Below are 21,764 nucleotides of genomic sequence, written 5' to 3' on the forward strand. Positions count from 1 at the left end.
ACAATGTGGTGTTCAGTGGTGCAGCTGAACTATACAGACTGGCTGCTTGTGTGCATGTGCTATCTATGTAACAATCTATAAACGATGTATAGACTACTGTGTCTATCAACTGTTATTGTACGCTATTGTTTGTGAAATGTTAGTGTTTCTATTATTAATAATATTATTATTTTGTTGTTTTGTTCTGTTGTCTTGTTGCTGCGAAACTCAAAACATTTGTAAAAATGGGACGTAACAATAACAAATCTTGAACAAATTGACCTCTTCATTCACATGATAATTATGGAATTAGGAATTTCGTAGTAGTAAACTGTATTTGAACTTGTCCAGGTATTTGGACAAACTAAAATGACCTATAAACACAACACGTGTGTGTGTGTGTGTGTGTGTGTGTGTGTGTGTGTGTGTGTGTGTGTGTGTGTGTGTGTGTGTGGTGTGTGTGTGTGTGTGTGTGTGTGTGTGTGTGTGTGTGTGTGTGTGTGTACTCATGATAAATCCATCTCATGTAATTAAATGTAGATAAGACCTTAAAAAGACCGTAAAACATTGTTCAACCATAAGAGATGAATAACATAATTGTAATTGGAGGTAAAGTAAAGACACATTACAGACTCCCTTTTAGTCCAGACAAATATAGGTAAATCAGGCATATAGGTAGATTAGGTATTATGTAGATATAACTATAATAACAGGACTTAACCAAGCAATCAACCAAAATACCGTCAGTCCACAGTAGAACGGCATATCAAACAGTGGCACAAAATTACCCCAAGCAGAATACACCAGCCATAATAACGTTGAAACATATAGCAGACATAAAGCACAACTTACAGTTGTTCAATGACGCACACAGGTTAAAGGATGGAAGGTAGAAAGGAGTATACAAATAACAGAAATAGTCCGTCGCGGTGAACAAACTCCTCTGGGCACGGTGACACAGCTCGTCTTCAAAGAGTCACTAATGATTGACAGGTGCGTCCTCGCTCCCGTTACGTGCCTGCGGGGCGCGCTCATGCACGCGCTTTGGGAGCGTGCCTGATGGTGTCTCTGAGACTTTATAACAAACAGTAACCTACTCAAGCCAAAACATGTAGGCCAGTGTTTTTATATCAATACGATTACCAAGTCTTGCACTGTAACAGAACAGTTTGTCATTTTCCTCCCAGATGCTGGTCATGTTGACGATGTATTTGCACTGCATTGGTTTACCTCTGTGCTGCCATATGGTTGTAAATAAATACAATATAATGTGATTTTTCAATCAATCAAGTGTTTCTACCTTTTCTAACTTTGCCTAGAATAGCATTCTTGTTAAAGTGACAGGTTAGAATGGTTTAGAATGCTATTCTAGGCCAAGTTAGAAAAGGTAGAAACACATTGATGGGGAGAAAAATCATATTAAATTGTGTTTTATTTACAATCGTCAGCACCCAGGTAAACCAATGCAGTACAAATGAATGGTCAACATGAATAGCATCTGGGAGGAAAATGACAAACCGTTCTGTCATAGACAACATATTCTAAAACTCTAAAACTTGTGTGAACTTGTAGATTAATATGAACATTTTCATGAAAATATAAAATACAACAAGTAATATTACATCAAATTACATTGTCTTACACCACAGCTATAGTGCATGGAAGGAAGAAATACGTTATAATATACTATATATCTTATAAGATTATTTTATGGGATTATCTTGACCATGCACACACTACGAGATTTTAAAACAATGACCATAGCCGTGGGAACTAGGGGTGCTGGGTGGGTGGACTCCCCCCTCACGTCCCCAACCAGGAGGTTGAAAATGAATGAATATTGATTGGTTGGTTCTGCACCTCACCCTGCAGCATTTTATTAAGAGATGTTCAAAGTTTATCTATAGATCATAAGTTACTATGTGTGCAGTTTGTGAATGAAGTGGTACAAATCACAATGTGGTGTTCAGTGGTGAAGCTGAACTATACAGGCTGGCTGCTTGTGTGCATGTGCTATCTATGTAACAAACTATGTATAGACTACTGTGTCAATGAACTGTTATTGTACGTAATGTTTGTCAAATGTTAGTTTCTATTATTAATAATATCATTTTGCTATTTTGTTCTGTTTTCTTGTTGATGCAAAGACGAAACTAAAAATATTTTCCCTTAAGATGTAAAATGGGACGTAACAATAACAAACCTTGAACAAATTGACCTCTTCATTCACATGATAATTATAGAAACATTTATATGATTTGCGTGCGACTCCCGTGCAAATTTTATAAATATTTCTATAATTATAACAAATGTTGAATCAATTTACTTCTTCATTTACATGATACTTATAGAAACATTTTCATGATTCCAGATGGCTGTACCACAGACCAGAGTCTCCAACACCCAGCTATGTGTCTATGAAGAGTGACCGGTCTAAAGGATGGTTTCCTAACTTCAGTAATCAACCTGGACCTCCACACACAGAGTATATGAATCCTCCTATACAATATACACAACAATATAAAGCATAAAGGACAGTAGCGATCCAGATAAAGATAAACCATGTTTGAAAATTGTCTTGATGGTCTCGAATGACTGAGAGCAAACTGGGAGGCTTAAGAATGTATCTTTGAACCGCTCACACTAGACGATTATCATGCCTGACTTTTGCTCTGGATCTAGGCTGGGGTATGGAATGCCCCCCCTCTGTGGATCTCAATGCCAATGCAAATTAAAGAAGTAGATTTAGCATCTATTAACGTTATATGCTCCCTGGTCAAAGTGTATCTATAGATTGTAAGTTACTATGTTTGTTCAGTTTGTAAATGAAGTCGTACAAATCATAACTAATAACCGGAAATAGCTAATCTACAGGCTCACAACACATTGCGCTGTGACGTGTTGTTGAGCTTGTAGATCAGCTATTTTCGGTGAAAGACATGCTTCCAAATGAATGAAATCAGTTGTGGCGACTGAGAACTTTAATCCATGTAGATGTAAAATGGGACTAACAATAACACATATTGAACAAATTGAATTCACATGATAATTATAGAAACATTTATATGATTCCAGAAGTCTGTACCACAGACCAGAGTCTCCAACACCCAGCTGTGTGTCTTTGAAGAGTGACTGGTCTAGAAGAAGACCTCCTGACTTCAGTAATGAACCTGGACCTCCACACACACAGTATGTGAATTGAATCCTCCTATACATTATACACAACACTATAAACTGCACCCTACAGTTTTTTTTTTAAATCTTAAACAATTTGGAATGCTGGTAGCATCACACACTACAGGAGAATCTTATAAGATTATTTTATGGGATTATCTTGACCATGCACACACTACGAGATTTTAAAACAATGACCATAGCCGTGGGAACTAGGGGTGCTGGGGGGGCAGACACCCCCCTCACGTCCCCACCCAGGAGGTTGAAAATGAATGAATATTGATTGGTTGGTTCTACACCTCACCCTGCAGCATTTTATTAAGAGATGTTCAAAGTTTATCTATAGATCATAAGTTACTGTGTGTGCAGTTTGTGAATGAAGTGGTACAAATCACAATGTGGTGTTCAGTGGTGAAGCTGAACTATACAGACTGGCTGCTTGTGTGCATGTGCTATCTATGTAACAAACTATGTAAACTATGTATAGACTACTGTGTCTATAAACTATTATTGTACATATTGTTTGTAAAATGTTAGTTTCTATTATTAATAATATTATCATTTTGCTATTTTGTTTTGTTGTCTTGCTGCTGCAAAGACAAAACTCAAAACATTTTTCCTTTAAGATGTAAAAAAAATGGGACGTAACAATAACAAATCTTGAACAAATTGACCTCTTCATTCACATGATAATTATAGAAACATTTATATGATTTGCGTGCGACTCCCGTGCAAATCTTATAAATATTTATATAATTATAACAAATATTGAATCAATTTACTTCTTCATTTACATGATAATTATAGAAACATTTTCATGATTCCAGATGGCCGTACCACAGACCAGAGTCTCCAACACCCAGCTATGTGTCTATGAAGAGTGACTGGTCTAGAAGAATCCCTCCTAACTTCAGTAATGAACCTGGACCTCCACACACAGAGTATGTGAATCCTCCTATACAATATACACAACAATATAAAGCATAACGGACAGTAGCGATCCAGATAAATATAAACCATGTTTGAAAATTGTATTGACGGTCTCGAATGACTGAGAGCAAACTGGGAGGCTTAAGAATGGATCTTTGAACCGCTCACACTAGACGATAATCATGCCTGACATTTGCTCTGGATCTATGCTGGGGTATGGAATGCCCCCTCCCCTCTGTGGATCTCAATGCCAATGCAAATTCAAGAAGTAGACATAGCATCTATTAACGTTATATCCTCCCTGGTCAAAGTGTATCTATAGATTGTAAGTTACTATGTTTGTTCAGTTTGTAAATGAAGTCGTACAAATCATAACTAATAACCGGAAAAGCTAATCTACAGGCTCACAACACATTGCGCTGTGACGTGTTGTTGAGCTTGTAGGTCAGCTATTTTCGGTGAATGACATGCTTCAGGATGAATGAAATCAGTTGTGGCGACTGAGAACTTTAATCCATGTAGATGTAAAATGGAACTAACAATAACACATATTGAACAAATTGAATTCACATGATAATTATAGAAACATTTATATGATTCCAGAAGTCTGTACCACAGACCAGAGTCTCCAACACCCAGCTGTGTGTCTTTGAAGAGTGACTGGTCTAAACTTAACCCTCCTAACTTCAGTAATGAACCTGGACCTCCACACACAAAGTATGTGAATCCTCCTATACAATATACACAACACTATAAAGCTGTACTCAACACTACAGTTTTTTTTTTATCTTCTTAAACAATTTGGAATTCTGGTAGCATCACACACTACAGGAGAATCTTATAAGATTATCTTATGGGATTATCTTGAACATGCACACACTACGAGATTTTAAAACAATGACCATAGCCGTGGGAACTAGGGGTGCTGGGTGGGTGGACACCCCCCTCACGTCCCCACCCAGGAGGTTGAAAATGAATGAATATCTATTGGTTGGTTGGTTCTGCACCTCGCCCTGCAGCATTTTATTAAGAGATGTTCAAAGTTTATCTATAGATCATAAATTACTGTGTGTTGTGAATGAAGTGGTACAAATCACAATGTGTGTGTGTGTGTGTGTGTGTGTGTGTGTGTGTGTGTGTGTGTGTGTGTGTGTGTGTGTGTGTGTGTGTGTGTGTGTGTGTGTGTGTGTGTGTGTGTGTGTGTGTGTGTAACCTCGCGTCACCAGTCTTTCTGTGTGTGTGTGTGTGTGTGTGTGCGTGTGTGTGTGTGTGTGTGTGTGTGTGTGTGTGTTGCCTTTTGTTAGGCTATTCAATATTAGTTTTAATTTCTTGAAATCATATTTATTTAATTTGCAATAATTCAACTGTATGGCATGCTAATGTTTTGAGACATATTGTATTATATTACTACACAATAGTAAATAAATAATTCTACACAATAAATAAACATGTTTTAAATAACTGATCTAAATATGGATTATAGTTATGATAAGTGAGATGTAGTGGAGTAGAAGTAAAAGTACTGGAAATAGGTACAGTACTTGAGTAAATGTAATTAGTTACTTTACACCACTGTTGTTCTATAAATCTAATTTAACCACCCACACACATTACCAGGTATTGTTTAACTTCAAATTGAATTATTCTACTTAAAATGGTTTATTATTATTATTATTATTATTATTATTATTATCACAAATTGCATTGTTTGTTTTTAATGTCAATAATTAAAGTAGCTAATCTTCATAAAACATTTTTAACCCTCGTAGGGTCTTCGTGTTTTAGTCACACCCAGGGCCTTCGGGTCACTTTGACCCGAAGGCCCTGGGTGAAAATTTTCATTTTCATGAAAATGAAAAATTTCATTTTCATATCACATGTTTAGTACAGTAAATAAGGCAAATAGAAGAAGTTTCAAATTTGTTTACATACTTTTAATTCATGTTGAAAATGTTAAACCGGGTTAAAAGGACCCGAGGACCCTACGAGGGTTAAAGTGATATACCGTTATGTCACAGCAGTGACTGAGATGTAGTGGAGTAGAAGTAAAAGTACTGGAAATTGGAAATACTCTTGTGAAGTAAAAATACGTCAAATCTTTACTTAGGTACAGTACTTGAGTACATTTAATTAGTTACTTTACACCACTGTTGTTCTATGAATCTAATTATTTAACCACCCACACACATTACCAGGTATTGTTTAACTTCAAATTGAATTATTCTACTTAAAATGGTTTATTATTATTATTATCATTATCATTATTATTATTATTATTATTATTATTATTATTATTATTATTATTACAAATTGCATTGTTTGTTTTTAATGTCAATAATTAAAGTAGCTATTCTTCTTAATACATTTTTTAAAAGTGATATGCATAGTTAGTAGCAGTGTCTGAGTGTGTGTGAGCGCGCAAGTGCGTCCGCAACTGGATCCGGCCCACCTCAAGTCACCACTTGACCAATCTGGCCCCAACCCCAAAATGAGTTTGACACCCCTGCACTAGACGATAATCATGCCTGACATTTGCTCTGGATCTAGGCTGTGGTATGGAATGCCCCCCCTCTGTGGATCTCAATGCCAATGCAAATTCAAGAAGTAGACATAGCATCTATTAACGTTATATCCTCCCTGGTCAAAGTGTATCTATAGATTGTAAGTTACTATGTTTGTTCAGTTTGTAAATGACATGCTTCAGAATGAATTAAATCAGTTGTGGCGACTGAGAACTTTAATCCATGTAGATGTAAAATGGAACTAACAATAACACATATTGAACAAATTGAATTCACATGATAATTATAGAAACATTTATATGATTCCAGAAGTCTGTACCACAGACCAGAGTCTCCAACACCCAGCTGTGTGTCTTTGAAGAGTGACTGGTCTAAACTTGACCCTCCTAACTTCAGTAATGAACCTGGATCTCCACACACACAGTATGTGAATCCTCTTATACAATATACACAACACTATAAAGCTGCACTTACACTACAGGATTTTTAAAATCTTAAACAATTTGGAATTCTGGTAGCATCACACACTACTTGATTATGGGATTATCTTGAACATGCACACACTACGAGATTTTAAAACAATGACCATAGCCGTGGGAACTAGGGGTGCTAGGTGGGTGGACACCCTCCTCACGTCCCCACCCAGGTTCTGCACCTCACCCTGCAGCATTTTATTAAGAGATGTTCAAAGTTTATCTATAGATCATAAGTTACTCTGTGTGCAGTTTGTGAATGAAGTCGTACAAATCACAATGTGGAGTTCAGTGGTGAAGCTGAACTATACAGACTGGCTGCTTGTGTGCATGTGCTATCTATGTAACAAACTATGTAAACTATGTTTAGACTACTGTGTCTATCAACTGTTATTGTACGCTATTGTTTGTGAAATGTTAGTGTTTCTATTATTAATAATATTATTATTTTGCTGTTTTGTTCTGTTGTCTTGTTGCTGCGAAACTCAAAACATTTTCCCTTTTAGATGTAAAATGGGACGTAACAATAACAAATCTTGAACGAATTGACCTCTTCATTCACATGATAATTATGGAATTAGGAATGTCGTAGTAGCAAACTGTATTTGAACTTGTCGAGGTATTTGGACAAACTAAAATGACCTATAAACACACAACATATTGGCTATACAGTTAAAGATAGATACAAAGTGTGTGTGTGTGTGTGTGTGTGTGTGTGTGTGTGTGTGTGTGTGTGTGTGTGTGTGTGTGTGTGTGTGTGTGTGTTTGGACTCTCGATAAATCCATCTCATGTAATTAAATGTAGATAAGACCTTGTAAAACATTGTTCAATCATAAGAGATGAATACCATAATTAATGGAGTTAAGTTAAGTAATTGGAGGTAAAGTAAAGACACATTACAGACTCCCTTTTAGTCTAAACAAATATAGGTAAATCAGGCATATAGAATCAGAATCAGGTTTATTGTCACATCATAGATTTACAAGGTAAAAAAGTGGGTGAAATTCATTTTTGTACATCGTTCCCATCGCAACGTTAATTTCCATAGAAAGAAGAGGGGGGGGGGGGGGGGGGGAGAAGAAGAGGGGTGGGGGGCAAGTGGGAAGGAGATCAAAAACAAGAGAACAACAGAAGGCCAGACAAGTTATCTACATATTTACAAAGTACCTGAGATAATAAAAAACTAAGGTGCCTGAGCATAGCAGCAATGTATGTGTACAAAATTCCCTATACCCACATTTATTGTCCTAATTAATTTAGTGCAGGAGTGCTTCAGGCGCCCTGTAGTTTTCTGAGGCCCCAATTAATTGAGGCTCCTGTTTGGGCACTCCCAGTAAAAGAGGACCCCAGTTGTTTACAGTTGTGCTTCCCATATGCAGCTACACACAAACATATGCACTTAAGAATGCGTTCTTGACGAAGTGAGTTTGTTTTTGTCTATATAGTGCAATATTGGTTCATGTGGTAACATGTTCATTGTATCAGAATTGATCTGTGTGTGGTTTAAAAAGATCGTTTTTGTAACAGTATGTTCTAGCTAAAGTTCAGTGGCTAAGCTAACAACAGGGCCTATTCTGTGTGTGTGTGAGCAGGCTAAGTAGGTCTAAGCTAATGGCTTCATGGTTCATGGCTCACTGCAGTGATGTGCTATGTGCTGTATCCTAGTTTGCATAGGATATTAGTTCACTGTTTCCATTTCTGTAAATTTATGTCATGATTTCCATTATTTCAGATACCATTCATCACTGTGTATGTTTGTATCTGCCAACTACCATTCTACATAAAAACCCATAAACTGCCATCAAGTGTCATCTTTGAATACATGCTCTATGACCGGAGCCCTGTGGTGGGAATAGCTTCAACCCCTATGAACATACAGTCCTCTCTTAAAAAACTACAATTTTTCACAGTATGTATACTGTGCATGATATACTTATACTGTGCATGATATACTTATGGACGTTAAGGTGCTTAGAGAAAAAAAATCACACCCTGTGTGAAGTGGGCGGTGTCTTGCTAGCTAATCACAATACTGAATGGAGTCAACCAATCATGTACAAAAAATAAATACATTTATTGAAACACTCTTTATGATGGAAGAAACCATAACTTAAAAAAAACAAATTTATGGGTTTTTTTAAGTTATGGTTTCTTATATAGGGCTATGCACATGTGTCATGTGACACTGGCCAATCACAGTCCTGAATAGACTGTGATTGGCCAATCACGGTGCAGGGTTAGGCGGGGTACAATTTTGGCCAATCACAGCACAGGATTTGTTGTACAAATATCCAAACCTCACTTATAGGGGCGGTTTCACCGCCCAAAAAGAGCACAATAAAAAAAGACAAAAAAAAGTCAGTGCGTTATACATGGGATAAAGGTGCAAAAGGTCAGTGCGTGTCCACCTAGGGTGGACTAACCCTAGTATACTCCGCAAGTAGCTCCATGAGGGAGTGCAACAAAAAGTCATTTGTACCTGGTGTAGTCCACAGGTATGTCCGAGGGGGAGCTAAGTCCAAGTCATTTGTCCCTGGTATAATCCACAGGTGTGTTCAGGAAGAGCCAGAAAAGTCTGCGACCAGCTGGACAGTACCGCCTGTTGTCAGGCTGCTGAACAAGGCTTAAGCCTCATTCAGCATTCTGACAGCAGCCGGATTAAAACTGCACCAGGACCTGGTGGTGGAACTCTTGATACTGCGGTAGAGCCCCTTGCCCGGTCGCGGTCGTTGTAGGGGTTTGAAAAGTTTGTGACTTGGGTGGTGCTTGTCCTTGATGATGCGCTTGGCTTTGACCACGCACCGCTTTTTGTACAGTTCCTGGAGCGCTGGGAGCTCGCCTCCCATTATCCGCTCTGCCGATCGCACTACTCGCTGTAGGCTGATCTTTTCTCGGGCAGTGCAGTTCCCGTACCAGGCCGTGACACAGCCTGTTAGGATGTCTTCAACAGAACTGTTGTAATACAGCCTGAGGATGCGATGTCCTACTCCGAGCTTCTTCAGGCGGCGGAGCCAGTACAGTCGCTGCTGAGCCTTTTTCCTCACGTGTGTGGTGTGCGTCTCCCATTTGAGGTCCTCCTCGATGTGTACTCCGAGGAACTTGAACTCGCTGACCCTTTCCACTGCAGCACCGTCGATGAGGATGGGCGCATGGTCTCTCCGCGGCCTCCTGAAGTCCACGATCAGTTCTTTGGTCTTGTCGACGTTAAGAGCGAGGTTGTTCTCCCGGCACCAGAGTGCCAGTGAGTTGATCTCCTCTCTATAGGTTATATCCTCCGAGGTCAAAGTGTATCTATAGATTGTCTCACACGACGTGAGGCTGTGTGGAGCTCAGGGCTCTGCGCCTGGCTCCCTGGTTCTCTGTTATGCTGTTTGTTGCTGAATAAATGATTCTGGAACCTGGAAACCTGACGTCTCTTCTTCTCCTCTTCTTCATTACAACTACAAGCCTACTAACACGCAGTTTAATGCCTCATCATATACGACAACAGATTAAACAATGAAAATTCAAAAGAACGCATCAATGCGTTCTTTGGAATCCTGGCACTCAAGCGATGGATTTGAAAGAACGTATCGATGCGATCTTGGCACTGTATGTATTAAACAATTTGGAATTCTGGTAGCATCACACACTACAGGATTATGGGATTATCTTGAACATGCACATACTACGAGATTTTAAAACAGTGACCATAGCCGTGGGAACTAGGGGTGCTGGGTGGGTGGACACCCCCCCTCACGTCCCCACCCAGGAAGTTGAAAATGAATGAATATTGATTGGTTAGTACCGCACCTCACCCTGCAGCATTTTATTAAGAGATGTTCAAAGTTTATCTATAGATCATAAATTACTGTGTGAGCAGTTTGTGTATGAAGTCGTACAAATCACAATGTGGAGTTCAGTGGTGAAGCTGAACAATACAGACTGACTGCTTGTGTGCCTGTGCTATCTATGCAACAAACTATGTAAACTATGTATAGACTACTGTGTCTATCAACTGTTATTGTACGTATTGTTTGTCAAATGTTACAGTTTCTATTATTAATAATAATATTATTTTGCTATTTTGTTCTGTTTTCTTGTTGCTGCAAAGACGAAACTCAAAACATTTCCCTTTAAGATGTAAAATGGGACGTAACAATAACAGATTGACCTCTTCATTCACATGATAATTATAGAAACATTTATATGATTTGCGTGCGACTCCTGTGCAAATCTTATGAATGTTTCTATAATTATAACAAATATTGAATCAATTTACTTCTTCATTCACATGATAATTATAGAAACATTTTCATGATTCCAGATGGCCGTACCACAGACCAGAGTCTCCAACACCCAGCTATGTGTCTATGAAGAGTGACCGGTCTAAAGGATGGTTTCCTAACTTCAGTATTCAACCTGGACCTCCACACACAGAGTATGTGAATCCTCCTATACAATATACACAACAATATAAAGCATAACGGTCAGTAGCGATCCAGATAAATATAAACCATGTTTAAAAATTGTCTTGACGGTCTCGAATGACTGAGAGCAAACCGGGAGGCTTAAGAAAGGATCTTTGAACCGCTCACACTAGACGATAATCATGCCTGACATTTGCTCTGGATCTAGGCTGTGGTACGGAATGCCCCCCCTCTGTGGATCTCAATGCCAATGCAAATTCAAGAAGTAGACATAGCATCTATTAACGTTATATCCTCCCTGGTCAAAGTGTATCTATAGATTGTAAGTTACTATGTTTGTTCAGTTTGTAAATGAAGTTGTACAAATCATAACTAATAAGCGGAAATAGCTGATCTTCAGGCTCACAACACATTGCGCTGTGACGTGTTGTTGAGCTTGTAGATCAGCTATTTTCGGTGTGCGATATGCTTCCAAATGAAAGAAATCAGTTGTGGCGACTGAGAACTTTAATACATGTAGTTGTAAAATGGGACTAACAATAACACATATTTAACACATTGAATTCACATGATAATTATAGAAACATTTATATGATTCCAGAAGTCTGTACCACAGACCAGAGTCTCCAACACCCAGCTGTGTGTCTTTGAAGAGTGACAAGTCTAAAGGAGGAGTTCCTAACTTCAGTAATGAACCTGGACCTCCACACACAAAGTATGTGAATCCTCCTATACAATATACACAACACTATAAAGCTGCACTCACTTTACAGGATTTTTTAAATCTTAAACAATTTGGAATTCCGGTAGCATCACACACTACATGATTATGGGATTATCTTGACCATGCACATACTACGAGATTTTAAAACAATGACCATAGCCATGGGAACTAGGGGTGCTGGCTGGGCGGATACCCCCCTCACGTCCCCACCCAGGAGGTTGAAAATTAATGAATATTGATTGGTTGGTGCCACACCTCGCCCTGCAGCATTTTATTAAGAGATGTTCAAAGTTTATCTACAGATAGTAATGAAGTCGTACAAATCACAATGTGGTGTTCAGTGGTGAAGCTGAACAATACAGACTGGCTGCTTGTGCACATGTGCTATCTATGTAACAAACTATGTATACTATGTATAGACTACTGTGTCTATCAACTGTTATTGTACGTATTGTGTGTAAAATGTTACTGTAGCTATTATTACTAATATAATTTTGCTGATTTGTTCTGTTTTTGGGGGGCACTACCTACACGTTTAGCAGTGTTGCTCATTCCATGATAGCACAATCTTTGGAAGTTATACCTTGTTGTAAAGGTGACTAATTAACGATAAAAATGATATAAAATACAATACAATGCCAATCGGTGTTATTGAAGGGGAGAATTATTAATTGACTGAAGTTAAGTTTCAGAACTTTTTGTGGGCAGTTATTAATATATTTATTTTAGTAATTGTCCTCTTTGGTGGGTCTGCGGACGTCCAGAGGTCCTTTAGGGGGTTACCCCAGCAAACTGATGAACAGTAATTTTCATACTTGGGATATTCCAAAATACCTGATGTACATATCACATTGCGGCCAATTTTGAGCTTGTAGATCTGTACTTTTTGAAACATTTAGTTGAATCTTGAAAAGGTTTGAAAAATGTGGAATAATTTCACAAAAAATTGAACAATGATCAAACACAAATTTTCTCTTTTGGGATCCCTGGCAGAACATATTTTCAGATGGGGATCTGCAGCCAAATAAATATACATTGTCTTCATCTCCACAGAGAGAGGAAGAGGAGTGATTGTGTTGTGACAGAGCAGGCGTCCAGGTGTTCAGTGTGTGAGGAGGTTCTGACAGATCCAGTCTCTACCAGCTGTGGACACTGGTTCTGCAGACAGTGCATCACCTCATACTGGGACCAGTCTGCTCCAACAGGACACTATGGCTGTCCCCAGTGTGGAAAGAGATCCAGATCCACACCTGGACTGAAGACACCAAGTCAAACCACACCTGGACAAGGTAAGACTGGACAGAATTTGGACTAATTAAAATAAAAAATTCTAAATTCCAGAAATCATAGTCAGACTAAATGTTCAAATTAGTGTCTGTATCAATATCTAAGTGCAAATAATGAAGCTAAACAATTATCAACTCGACAAAAACAACACATCTTGTGTTATTACTTTTGGCTGTTTAAAAAAAAATGTGTGCCATAAATATGTAAAGTTATGAAATAACCGGAATGTTTAAAACATACATTTTCTTCTCATTTCAGATGTCAGTCTGCAGGATGATTTGAATGATTATAAGATCAGTTTGAACAGTCTTGATGATGTGAAAGACCACATGACAGAAGAGTCTGGAACCTCCCTCACCAGCACCTACACAGAGCTCTACATCACAGAGGGAGAGAGTGAAGGGGTTAATAGCCAACATGAGGTGATACAGCTTGAGACAGCTTCCAACATGAAGACCTTCCATGACACACCAATCAACTGCTGTGACATCTTTAAACCCGTCCCTGGCAGAAAGACACCCATCAGAAGAGTTCTGACCAAGGGCATCGCTGGCATTGGAAAAACATTCTCTGTGCGTAAGTTCACTCTGGACTGGGCAAAGGGTTTGGAAAATCAAGATATAAATCTCCTGGTTCCCTTTTCATTCCGGGAGCTGAACTTGGTCAGAGATGAGCAGTACAGTCTTCTCACACTGATCCATGATTTCCACCCGACATTAAAGAAGGTCACAGCAGAGCAGCTCGCTGTCTGGAAAGTTGGCTTCATCTTTGATGGTCTGGATGAAAGCAGATTTCCATTGTTCCAAAAAACAAACAAAAAAAACAATGACATTGTTTCTGATGTCACAGTGACATCATCAGTGGATGCTCTGTTAACAAACCTAATCAAGGGGAATCTGCTCCCCTCAGCTCTCCTCTGGATAACCACCAGACCTGCAGCAGCCAATCAGATCCCTCCTGCATGTGTTGACATGGTGACAGAAGTGCGAGGGTTCACAGACCCACAGAAGGAGAAGTACTTTAGGAACAGATTCAGTGATGAGAAACAGGCCAGCACAGTCATCTCACACATGAAGACATCAAGGAGCCTCCACATCCTGTGTCACATCCCACTATTATGTTGGATCATTGCTACCGTTCTGCTGGACATGTTGAGGACACACACGATAGGACAGCTGCCCAAGACCCTGACTGAGATGTGCTGCCACTTCCTTTTGGTTCAGACAAAGAGGAAGAAGAAGAAGTATGATGAGACACATGAGGTGAATCAACAGCAGCTCATGGAGACTGACAGGGATGTTCTCCTGAAGCTGGGCAGGCTGGCATTTGAACATCTGGAGAAAGGTAGCATCCTGTTCTACCAAGAAGACCTGGAAGAGTGTGGTCTTGATGTGAAAGATGCCTCACTGTACTCAGGAGTGTGCACAGAGATCTTCAAAAGAGAGGGTGTGCTCTTCCAGAAAACGGTCTACAGCTTTGTTCATCTGAGCATCCAGGAGTTTCTAGCCGCAGTCTACCTGCTCCATTGTTTATCAGAGAAGAACATGAAGGTACTGAAGACATTCCTGGAACGTCATTATTTCTCCATCTCCCTCTCCGACTTCCTGAAAGCCGCTATGAAAAAAGCCCTGAAGAGTAAAAATGGCCACCTGGACTTACTTGTTCGGTTTCTTCATGGCCTCTCACTGGAGTCCAACACGAGTCTGTTAGGAGGCCTACTGGGTCAGACAAAGAACAGTCCAGTGAGCATCCAGAAAGCCATCACGAACCTAAAGAGCATGATAAACACTGATGATATCTCTCCTGACAGATGTATCAATATCTTCCACTGTTTGATGGAGATGAACGACCACTCATTACATCAGGAGATCAAACGGTACCTGAACGGATCAAAGGAGAAACTGTCTGACAGCCAGTGTTCAGCTCTGGCTGCCATGCTGCTGATGTCTGAGGAGGTTCTGGAAGAGTTGGACCTGGACAAATACAACACATCAGAGGGGGGGCGAAGGAGACTGATCCCAGCTGTGAGGAACTGCAGAAAGGCTCGGTTAGTAGTCAAGTGAATAGAAACATCCTAGAGTCAATCTGACATTACAGTTAGCACTATAATTAGAAATTAAGGTTGACATAAAGGTTCCAATAAAACTGTCTGTGTCTCAAATAGTGACTAGTGGTATTGTGTGTATAGTGCAAATAAAGGCCAGACCACAATAAAGCAGGGTAAAAACTAAACTAAGGTAAAAACTAAACTAAGAGTCTAAAAGCCCTGCTGGTTACCCCCACCAGACTAGTGGTTTGAACCCACTGAAATTGCCATCCTCTCCGTAATTAAAATAAAAAGGACAAGATAATTGTTATTTTTAATGGTCCTCATTCACACAGCTCTTAACATTTCTGCTATATTCTTTATTGTAGGTTTGCTTGTAAATAAAGAGCCACGTCTGATTCATGAAAGGCTATGTGTAAAGCCTTGATTTGTGCGTGACTCAGGTGTATCAGATGATAAATTCCACCAAATAGTAAATATGCCATATATTTGCTCATTCTCACTTTATTCATTTCATACCTTCAACTGCTGGTTCAGCCTGATCTCCAGAGATCTCCGTAACATTGCACGGAACAGTGCACTTCATTCCGTGGATAGTCGCCTAGAAACCCCGAAATTGCGTGCATATGTACGGCGAGTCCCACGGTGGGCGTAACCAGTCGCAAGCAGTCCCCACAACAAAATGTACGATTCTGTGCCTATCGGTACATAACTCAAACGGCGCTGAGTAGGCACAGGCGAACGTCACACCGTTCAGGACGGCAACTCGGTCGCCTTAGCTCCCTCGGTGGTCCTTCACGGGGTGACAGTTCGCCTGTGACTGCGCGCCTCCGTCATGGTTTAGTCACAATGGGGGAGATGGAGGCGGCTATTCACGGAATTTCGGGTTTTTCCGTGTCTATTCACGGAATTTCAAAAACTTCAAAAACGTTCAAAGAGAACGTTTCCTCTGGAGATCGGGTTGGCTGGTTGAACATTGCTCTCTTCCTCTGTTCAGTCTTTCTGTGACGTCTAGTGGTGTTGACCGTTCCACACTCCACTCTGCCCCTCCCCCCACCTCAGAACTTTTTTGTTTTGGTTGCATTCCTGAGCCAAAATAGAATATTTGCATTGTCTGCTGTGGTAGAAAACCAATGCAAAACTATATTAAAGAAAAGTATATAAACTCCAAAACAACTCTCACAGTGTAATCACTATGAGCCTACTGATGATCCAGGTTTAAAGAAAATGTTTTAAATATAGTTTTGCTCTTGTTAAGATTGGTTTCCTATTAATGTCATTTAGTCAAACTAAAGGTTGGGGCCGCTTCGTGGCCCTCACATCTACGGTGCACCAGTGATCCAACTGATATGGCCATATATGGAGATCTCTATCTGTCAGTCCTTGTCCTTTTTATGGTACACTGTGCCTATGTCACACATGTGCAGTAGGGTGGGCCTAGCGGCCAAAAAGAAAGTGGCTAAAATGTGCCTGAATAAAAAGAATGTAGTTTTATATTAACTGTACAATATGTAAGTACATTGAAGGTGGGGAAAGAAGCCTAGGCATTAGCCAGAGCACTGATCAATAGTCTGTGGCAAGTTTGGAGGCAAGTGGAGACCTCGTGTGCTGGCCAACCCGGGACGTACAGCACAGCGTGGGCATTTTAATTAAAGTAGTAGGATATTGGATTTAGGTTCAGGAATGTCACAAATACTAAAAAACTCAAATATCCATGAATTCAAGGTTTAATTGATAGGGAAACAGTCTTTTTGGGTGAAATATTCCTTTAATGGAAGACAAAACTATTAGGGCCGGGACTTTATCGCGTTAATTTCTATCAATTAATTATAGAAAAATTATCGCGTAAAAAAAATTAACGCATTTTAATCGCACCTATTTTTGCAGCGCGGAACGTTTCTCACTGGACGAGTTTCAGACGGACCGAGAATAGCAGCGCACCAACAGACGGTGGTTCTCACTTCTCAGACATGACAACAAAGTTACTGCGTGCTGCAGCCAGCACAGTGCATGAAAACATGATGCCTGCTTGATAATGTTGGCTGGGCAAATCAGAATCTGTAATGGATGCTCCCCCCCCCCCCTACGCGCGCGTTTGTCCCGTTTAGGGGGGGGGCGGCGGTGCGCTGGTGGGGGGGGGGGGGTCCACGATGCGGTGCGGATCACATGCGCGCGATTTTTATTAATAATTAATTAAACTACTATAAAACATCAGTAACAACAACACACTCTACCAGCCTCATTGGTGGAAAATAGCATATCTACAAGCTCACAATGCCTTGCGCTTGTAGATCTGCTATTTTCACATGGTTACTGTAATGTTTTATAATAATCTAAATCTACAAAGTAACTAGTAACTAAAGTTTTCAAATAATTGTAGTGGAGTAAAAAGTACAATATTTGCCTCTGAGATATAGTGGAGTTACTGGAGTAGAAGTAAAAGTATTAGAAATTGGAAATACTCGAGAGTCAAGTGCAAATACCTCAAAGTTATATTACAGTTCTTGAGCACATGTACTTAAAGACGTATGCCAAAATCCATTTGAAAAAAATGCTTTTCACTGTTCTCAGGTCAAATATTGATATGCGATTAAAATGCGATTAATTGCGATTAATTAATTACAAAGCCTCTAATTAATTAGATTATTTTTTTTAATCGAGTCCCAGCCCTAAAAACTATATTAGTATACTCAGCATACTGTAGGTGAAGTGCACACATGTAACATGAAGGTAACCAGCATTAATTGGACTCATCCAATCGCCGACAGACGACCCCAACCTTAGTACACACAGAACAACAGGAGAACTCAAGTCCTCAAACTATTCATATGTGTCCTCCTTATGAGTTATTCTACCATGAAAACAGACCATACCATATGAGAAATGGACCATACCATTAGTGAAGGGGTGTACAGAGGATGGCTTTTTCAACAGTGAGCTTGGTTACTCAGATTTACTTACATTACATTAACTTTTCATCTGTTGTTTACTTCCCTGTTCTCTGATCATACTTAAACTGTTTATGTCTGTATAACTAGATACAGTAGGAGATCTCTTAGTTAACTTCCATGACAGTGAACTAGGCATAATTTGTTTTTATAGTCTCTTATTTAATCTGTATTTACAGACTTGTTGGCTGTAACCTCAGACAGACAGAGGTTGAAGTTGTGGCTTCAGCTCTCAGCTCTAATCCTTCCCATTTGAGAGAATTGGACCTCAGCAAAAACAACCTGCAGGAATCAGGACTACTGGATCTGCTCTTAGCTGGACTGAAGAGTCTGCACTGTAGACTGGAAATCCTAAGGTAAGATACTGATTTATTGTTTCAAAATAATATTTGGTTATTGTATTTAATATATGTTTAATTGAGATATATACTCAAGCTCACAATGCGTCGCTGACGCAACGCATTGTGAGCTTGTAGATGTACTATTTTCGTCGTACGACAGAGTATACATTGGGCTGTAACGCGTGCAGTGTCGGGTTACTATAGTAACGTGACGCTGTCAATGAACAAACCAAGATGAGACGACATGTATTTCTGCTGCCATGCACCTGTCTCACTCTCTCACTGCCATGCACCTGTCTCACTCTCTCACTGCCATGCACCTGTCTCACTCTCTCACTGCCATGCACCTGTCTCACTCTCTCACTGACCAAACCTTGTTTAGACAACAAAGAATAGTAAAACATACCACTTCCATAGGATATTATTTTACAGTGGTGGAAAAAGTACACAAAGTTCAATACTGCAATGTAGAAATACTCCTAGTATTAGTATCAAAATGTACTTAAAGTACCAAAAGTAGAATACTCATCATGCAGAATGTCCCGTTTGACATGGTATGTATACAATGTATTAAAATGTTTGAAAATAGCAGATCTACAAGCTCACAACGCGTCACATCGCAAGGTGTTGACACAGTCAGTGGTGGAAAGCAACTAAGTACATTTACTTAAGTACTGTACTTGAGTATTTCCAATTTCCAATACCTTTACTTCTACTCCACTGCATCTCAGAGGCAAATATTGTACTTTTACTCCACTACATTTATTTGAAAATCTTCGTTACTTTTCAGATATAAATGATGATATAATGAAACATACATTAACCACTTTAACCCTATTTTATACCTAGGCTATTTGAAAATAGCCGATCTACAAGCTCACAGCGCGTCGCATTGTGACGCGTTGTGAACTTTTTTTTTTTGGTACTTTAAGTACATTTTGATGCCAATACTTTACTTTATTATGGAAAATATTATATCCAGTTGGGTGAAGTTTAGACCATTTATTAGGAATATTTCAGCAGAGCATCAGCATACAGATCATGAAAAGCTCCTGCAGCCCCTCGGGGCACAAGCTTCTTGAGCACCCATCTAACACAGTTCTTATAGTCCACATTGTACCAGAGATGCTATTCTAAATGGTCATATAAGGTATGTACTAAAGATAAGAGCGAGGTACACATATACACATAGCTGACAGAGTAAGAGTAGCATGAGAGAGTCAGCTCAGCTGTTAGATGGACAGCTGTAGCTGAGTTGGAATTAGCCCATTTATGTGAAACCTTGCTTCAATGAGATAACCAACAAATACACAATATATATACTTGGCAATCTATACATTTATGCCACCATAACTTTTACTCAAGTACATTTTTAATTCTGGACTTTTACTTAAAAGTCACATAACAGAGTATTTACTCTGTTAAACGTAACAGAGTATTTTTATATTGCAGTATTGGTACTTTTACTTAAGTAAAGAATTTGAGTACTTTTTCCACCACTGGACACAGTACTTGAGTACTGTATTGACACAGTACTTGAGTAAATGTACTTAGTTACTTTCCACCACTGTTCTTTTAGGACTAAGCTAAGATCACAGGCTAGGAGATGAAGTGAAGTTGAAGCAGAGAAGCCTACCTCAGTTTACAACAACGATGTGGTGAAACACACCATCCAGGTTCACTTTTTATATTCTGACAAATAATAACTTGTGCTGCTGTGGGATAAATCACCCGCCCCGCCCCCCCTCCCCTGTAACTAAAGGGACTCGTAACGTGCGTTGGGTCGTGAGTGAACTCACATTTCAAATGGCTTTGATTGACAGGTGATATAAACATAAGCTGACACAAGTTTTAATATCCAGACTTGACAATAAAAGTTCAGAATCAAGTGCTGGATCTTGTGAGACCGGGGGGACATGAGTTCCTGTGTCATCAAGCTTACAAATGCACAGCGAGGATTTACAGAAACTAGAGCTGTAGTTTCAATTTAGTTTTTATATAAATATATATATACAGACATCATCAGACGTACAGTAGCTGATAAACAGAAAACTAGGAAAGCAATGCTCTCCTCCGCTCCATTCAGTAGCCTACCTACCTACCTACCTACCTACCTACCTACCTACCGGGGAGGGGGCTGAGTTTTGTAGCCTAGACTCGTCGATAATAAGCGCAACAAGAGTGTGCCTTCATCATCATCATCATCATCATCATCATCAATCATTATTAGAATGGCCCAAATTGATTAACATTTCGTGCACGCTTTGTATTGCGATTTGCATTTAATTTGGCTATATTTGAAGAGTATAATTCTCGAGGAGGCAGACCATTAGGATACATTTATTTTGCAAAATAAAATGACACATATCGTCCAAAACATAATCGCCTAATAAAAACATTCGACGATTGGACTCATCCAGAATCAGAATAAAATGTATTGTCATATCACATTTACAAGTAAAAGTGGGTGAAATTCTAAAGTAAGATGAATTCACCCTATTTATTTTGATCAATTCTGTGTTATTAGGTACTGTATTATGTGAATATAATATGAATGCTGTGGTGAGAATGTATTAATAAGAATGATATCATGGGAACCCAAGCCTACCTCCATGTCCTGCCATGCTGAGATACAAAATTACAAAACATCGTTGTTGGAGGTCTTTTGTCAGATCATCCTCTAGTTTTGATTATTGTCTCCGCCAGGCCAAAAGGCATGGCGAGAGAGTATGTTTTGCCCCCTGTCTGTCCGTCCGTCCGTCCGTCCGTCCGTCCGTGTGTCCGTCCGTCCGTATGTGTGTCCGTGTGTCATTCTGTCTGTGTACAGCTAATCTCCGGTACCGTTGGCTTGCTCACAGTGAAACTGTGCACACACACTCCCTGGATGCCACAGAAGTACCTCTGCCCAAATTTTTTCACATGGGTCTTT

The 21,764-nt window shown here is 39.5% G+C and overlaps 1 protein-coding gene across 21 annotated transcripts in view; it reads left to right on the forward strand.

The window, feature by feature from the left end:
• LOC308095000 (NACHT, LRR and PYD domains-containing protein 3-like) overlaps positions 1 to 21,764 on the forward strand; it is a 59,607-nt gene that overhangs the window by 14,260 nt on the left and 23,583 nt on the right. For 7 of the 21 annotated variants that reach the window (XM_080441860.1, XM_080441849.1, XM_080441853.1 and 4 more), the window contains 10 exons: positions 2,351 to 2,464; positions 3,055 to 3,168; positions 3,981 to 4,094; positions 4,687 to 4,800; positions 6,915 to 7,028; positions 11,386 to 11,499; positions 12,090 to 12,203; positions 13,266 to 13,501; positions 13,758 to 15,546; positions 18,674 to 18,850. In XM_080441860.1, coding sequence (XP_080297986.1) covers positions 2,351 to 2,464; positions 3,055 to 3,168; positions 3,981 to 4,094; positions 4,687 to 4,800; positions 6,915 to 7,028; positions 11,386 to 11,499; positions 12,090 to 12,203; positions 13,266 to 13,501; positions 13,758 to 15,546; positions 18,674 to 18,850 — 3,000 coding nt within the window. The remainder of the gene's footprint in view (positions 1 to 2,350; positions 2,465 to 3,054; positions 3,169 to 3,980; positions 4,095 to 4,686; positions 4,801 to 6,914; positions 7,029 to 11,385; positions 11,500 to 12,089; positions 12,204 to 13,265; positions 13,502 to 13,757; positions 15,547 to 18,673; positions 18,851 to 21,764) is intronic. The other 14 variants (XM_080441864.1, XM_080441865.1, XM_080441863.1 and 11 more) reach the window with 14 other exon arrangements.

The sequence above is a fragment of the Gymnoscopelus braueri genome, assembly GCF_963280865.1.
Source record: "Gymnoscopelus braueri genome assembly, chromosome: 11".
Taxonomy (NCBI): domain Eukaryota; kingdom Metazoa; phylum Chordata; class Actinopteri; order Myctophiformes; family Myctophidae; genus Gymnoscopelus; species Gymnoscopelus braueri.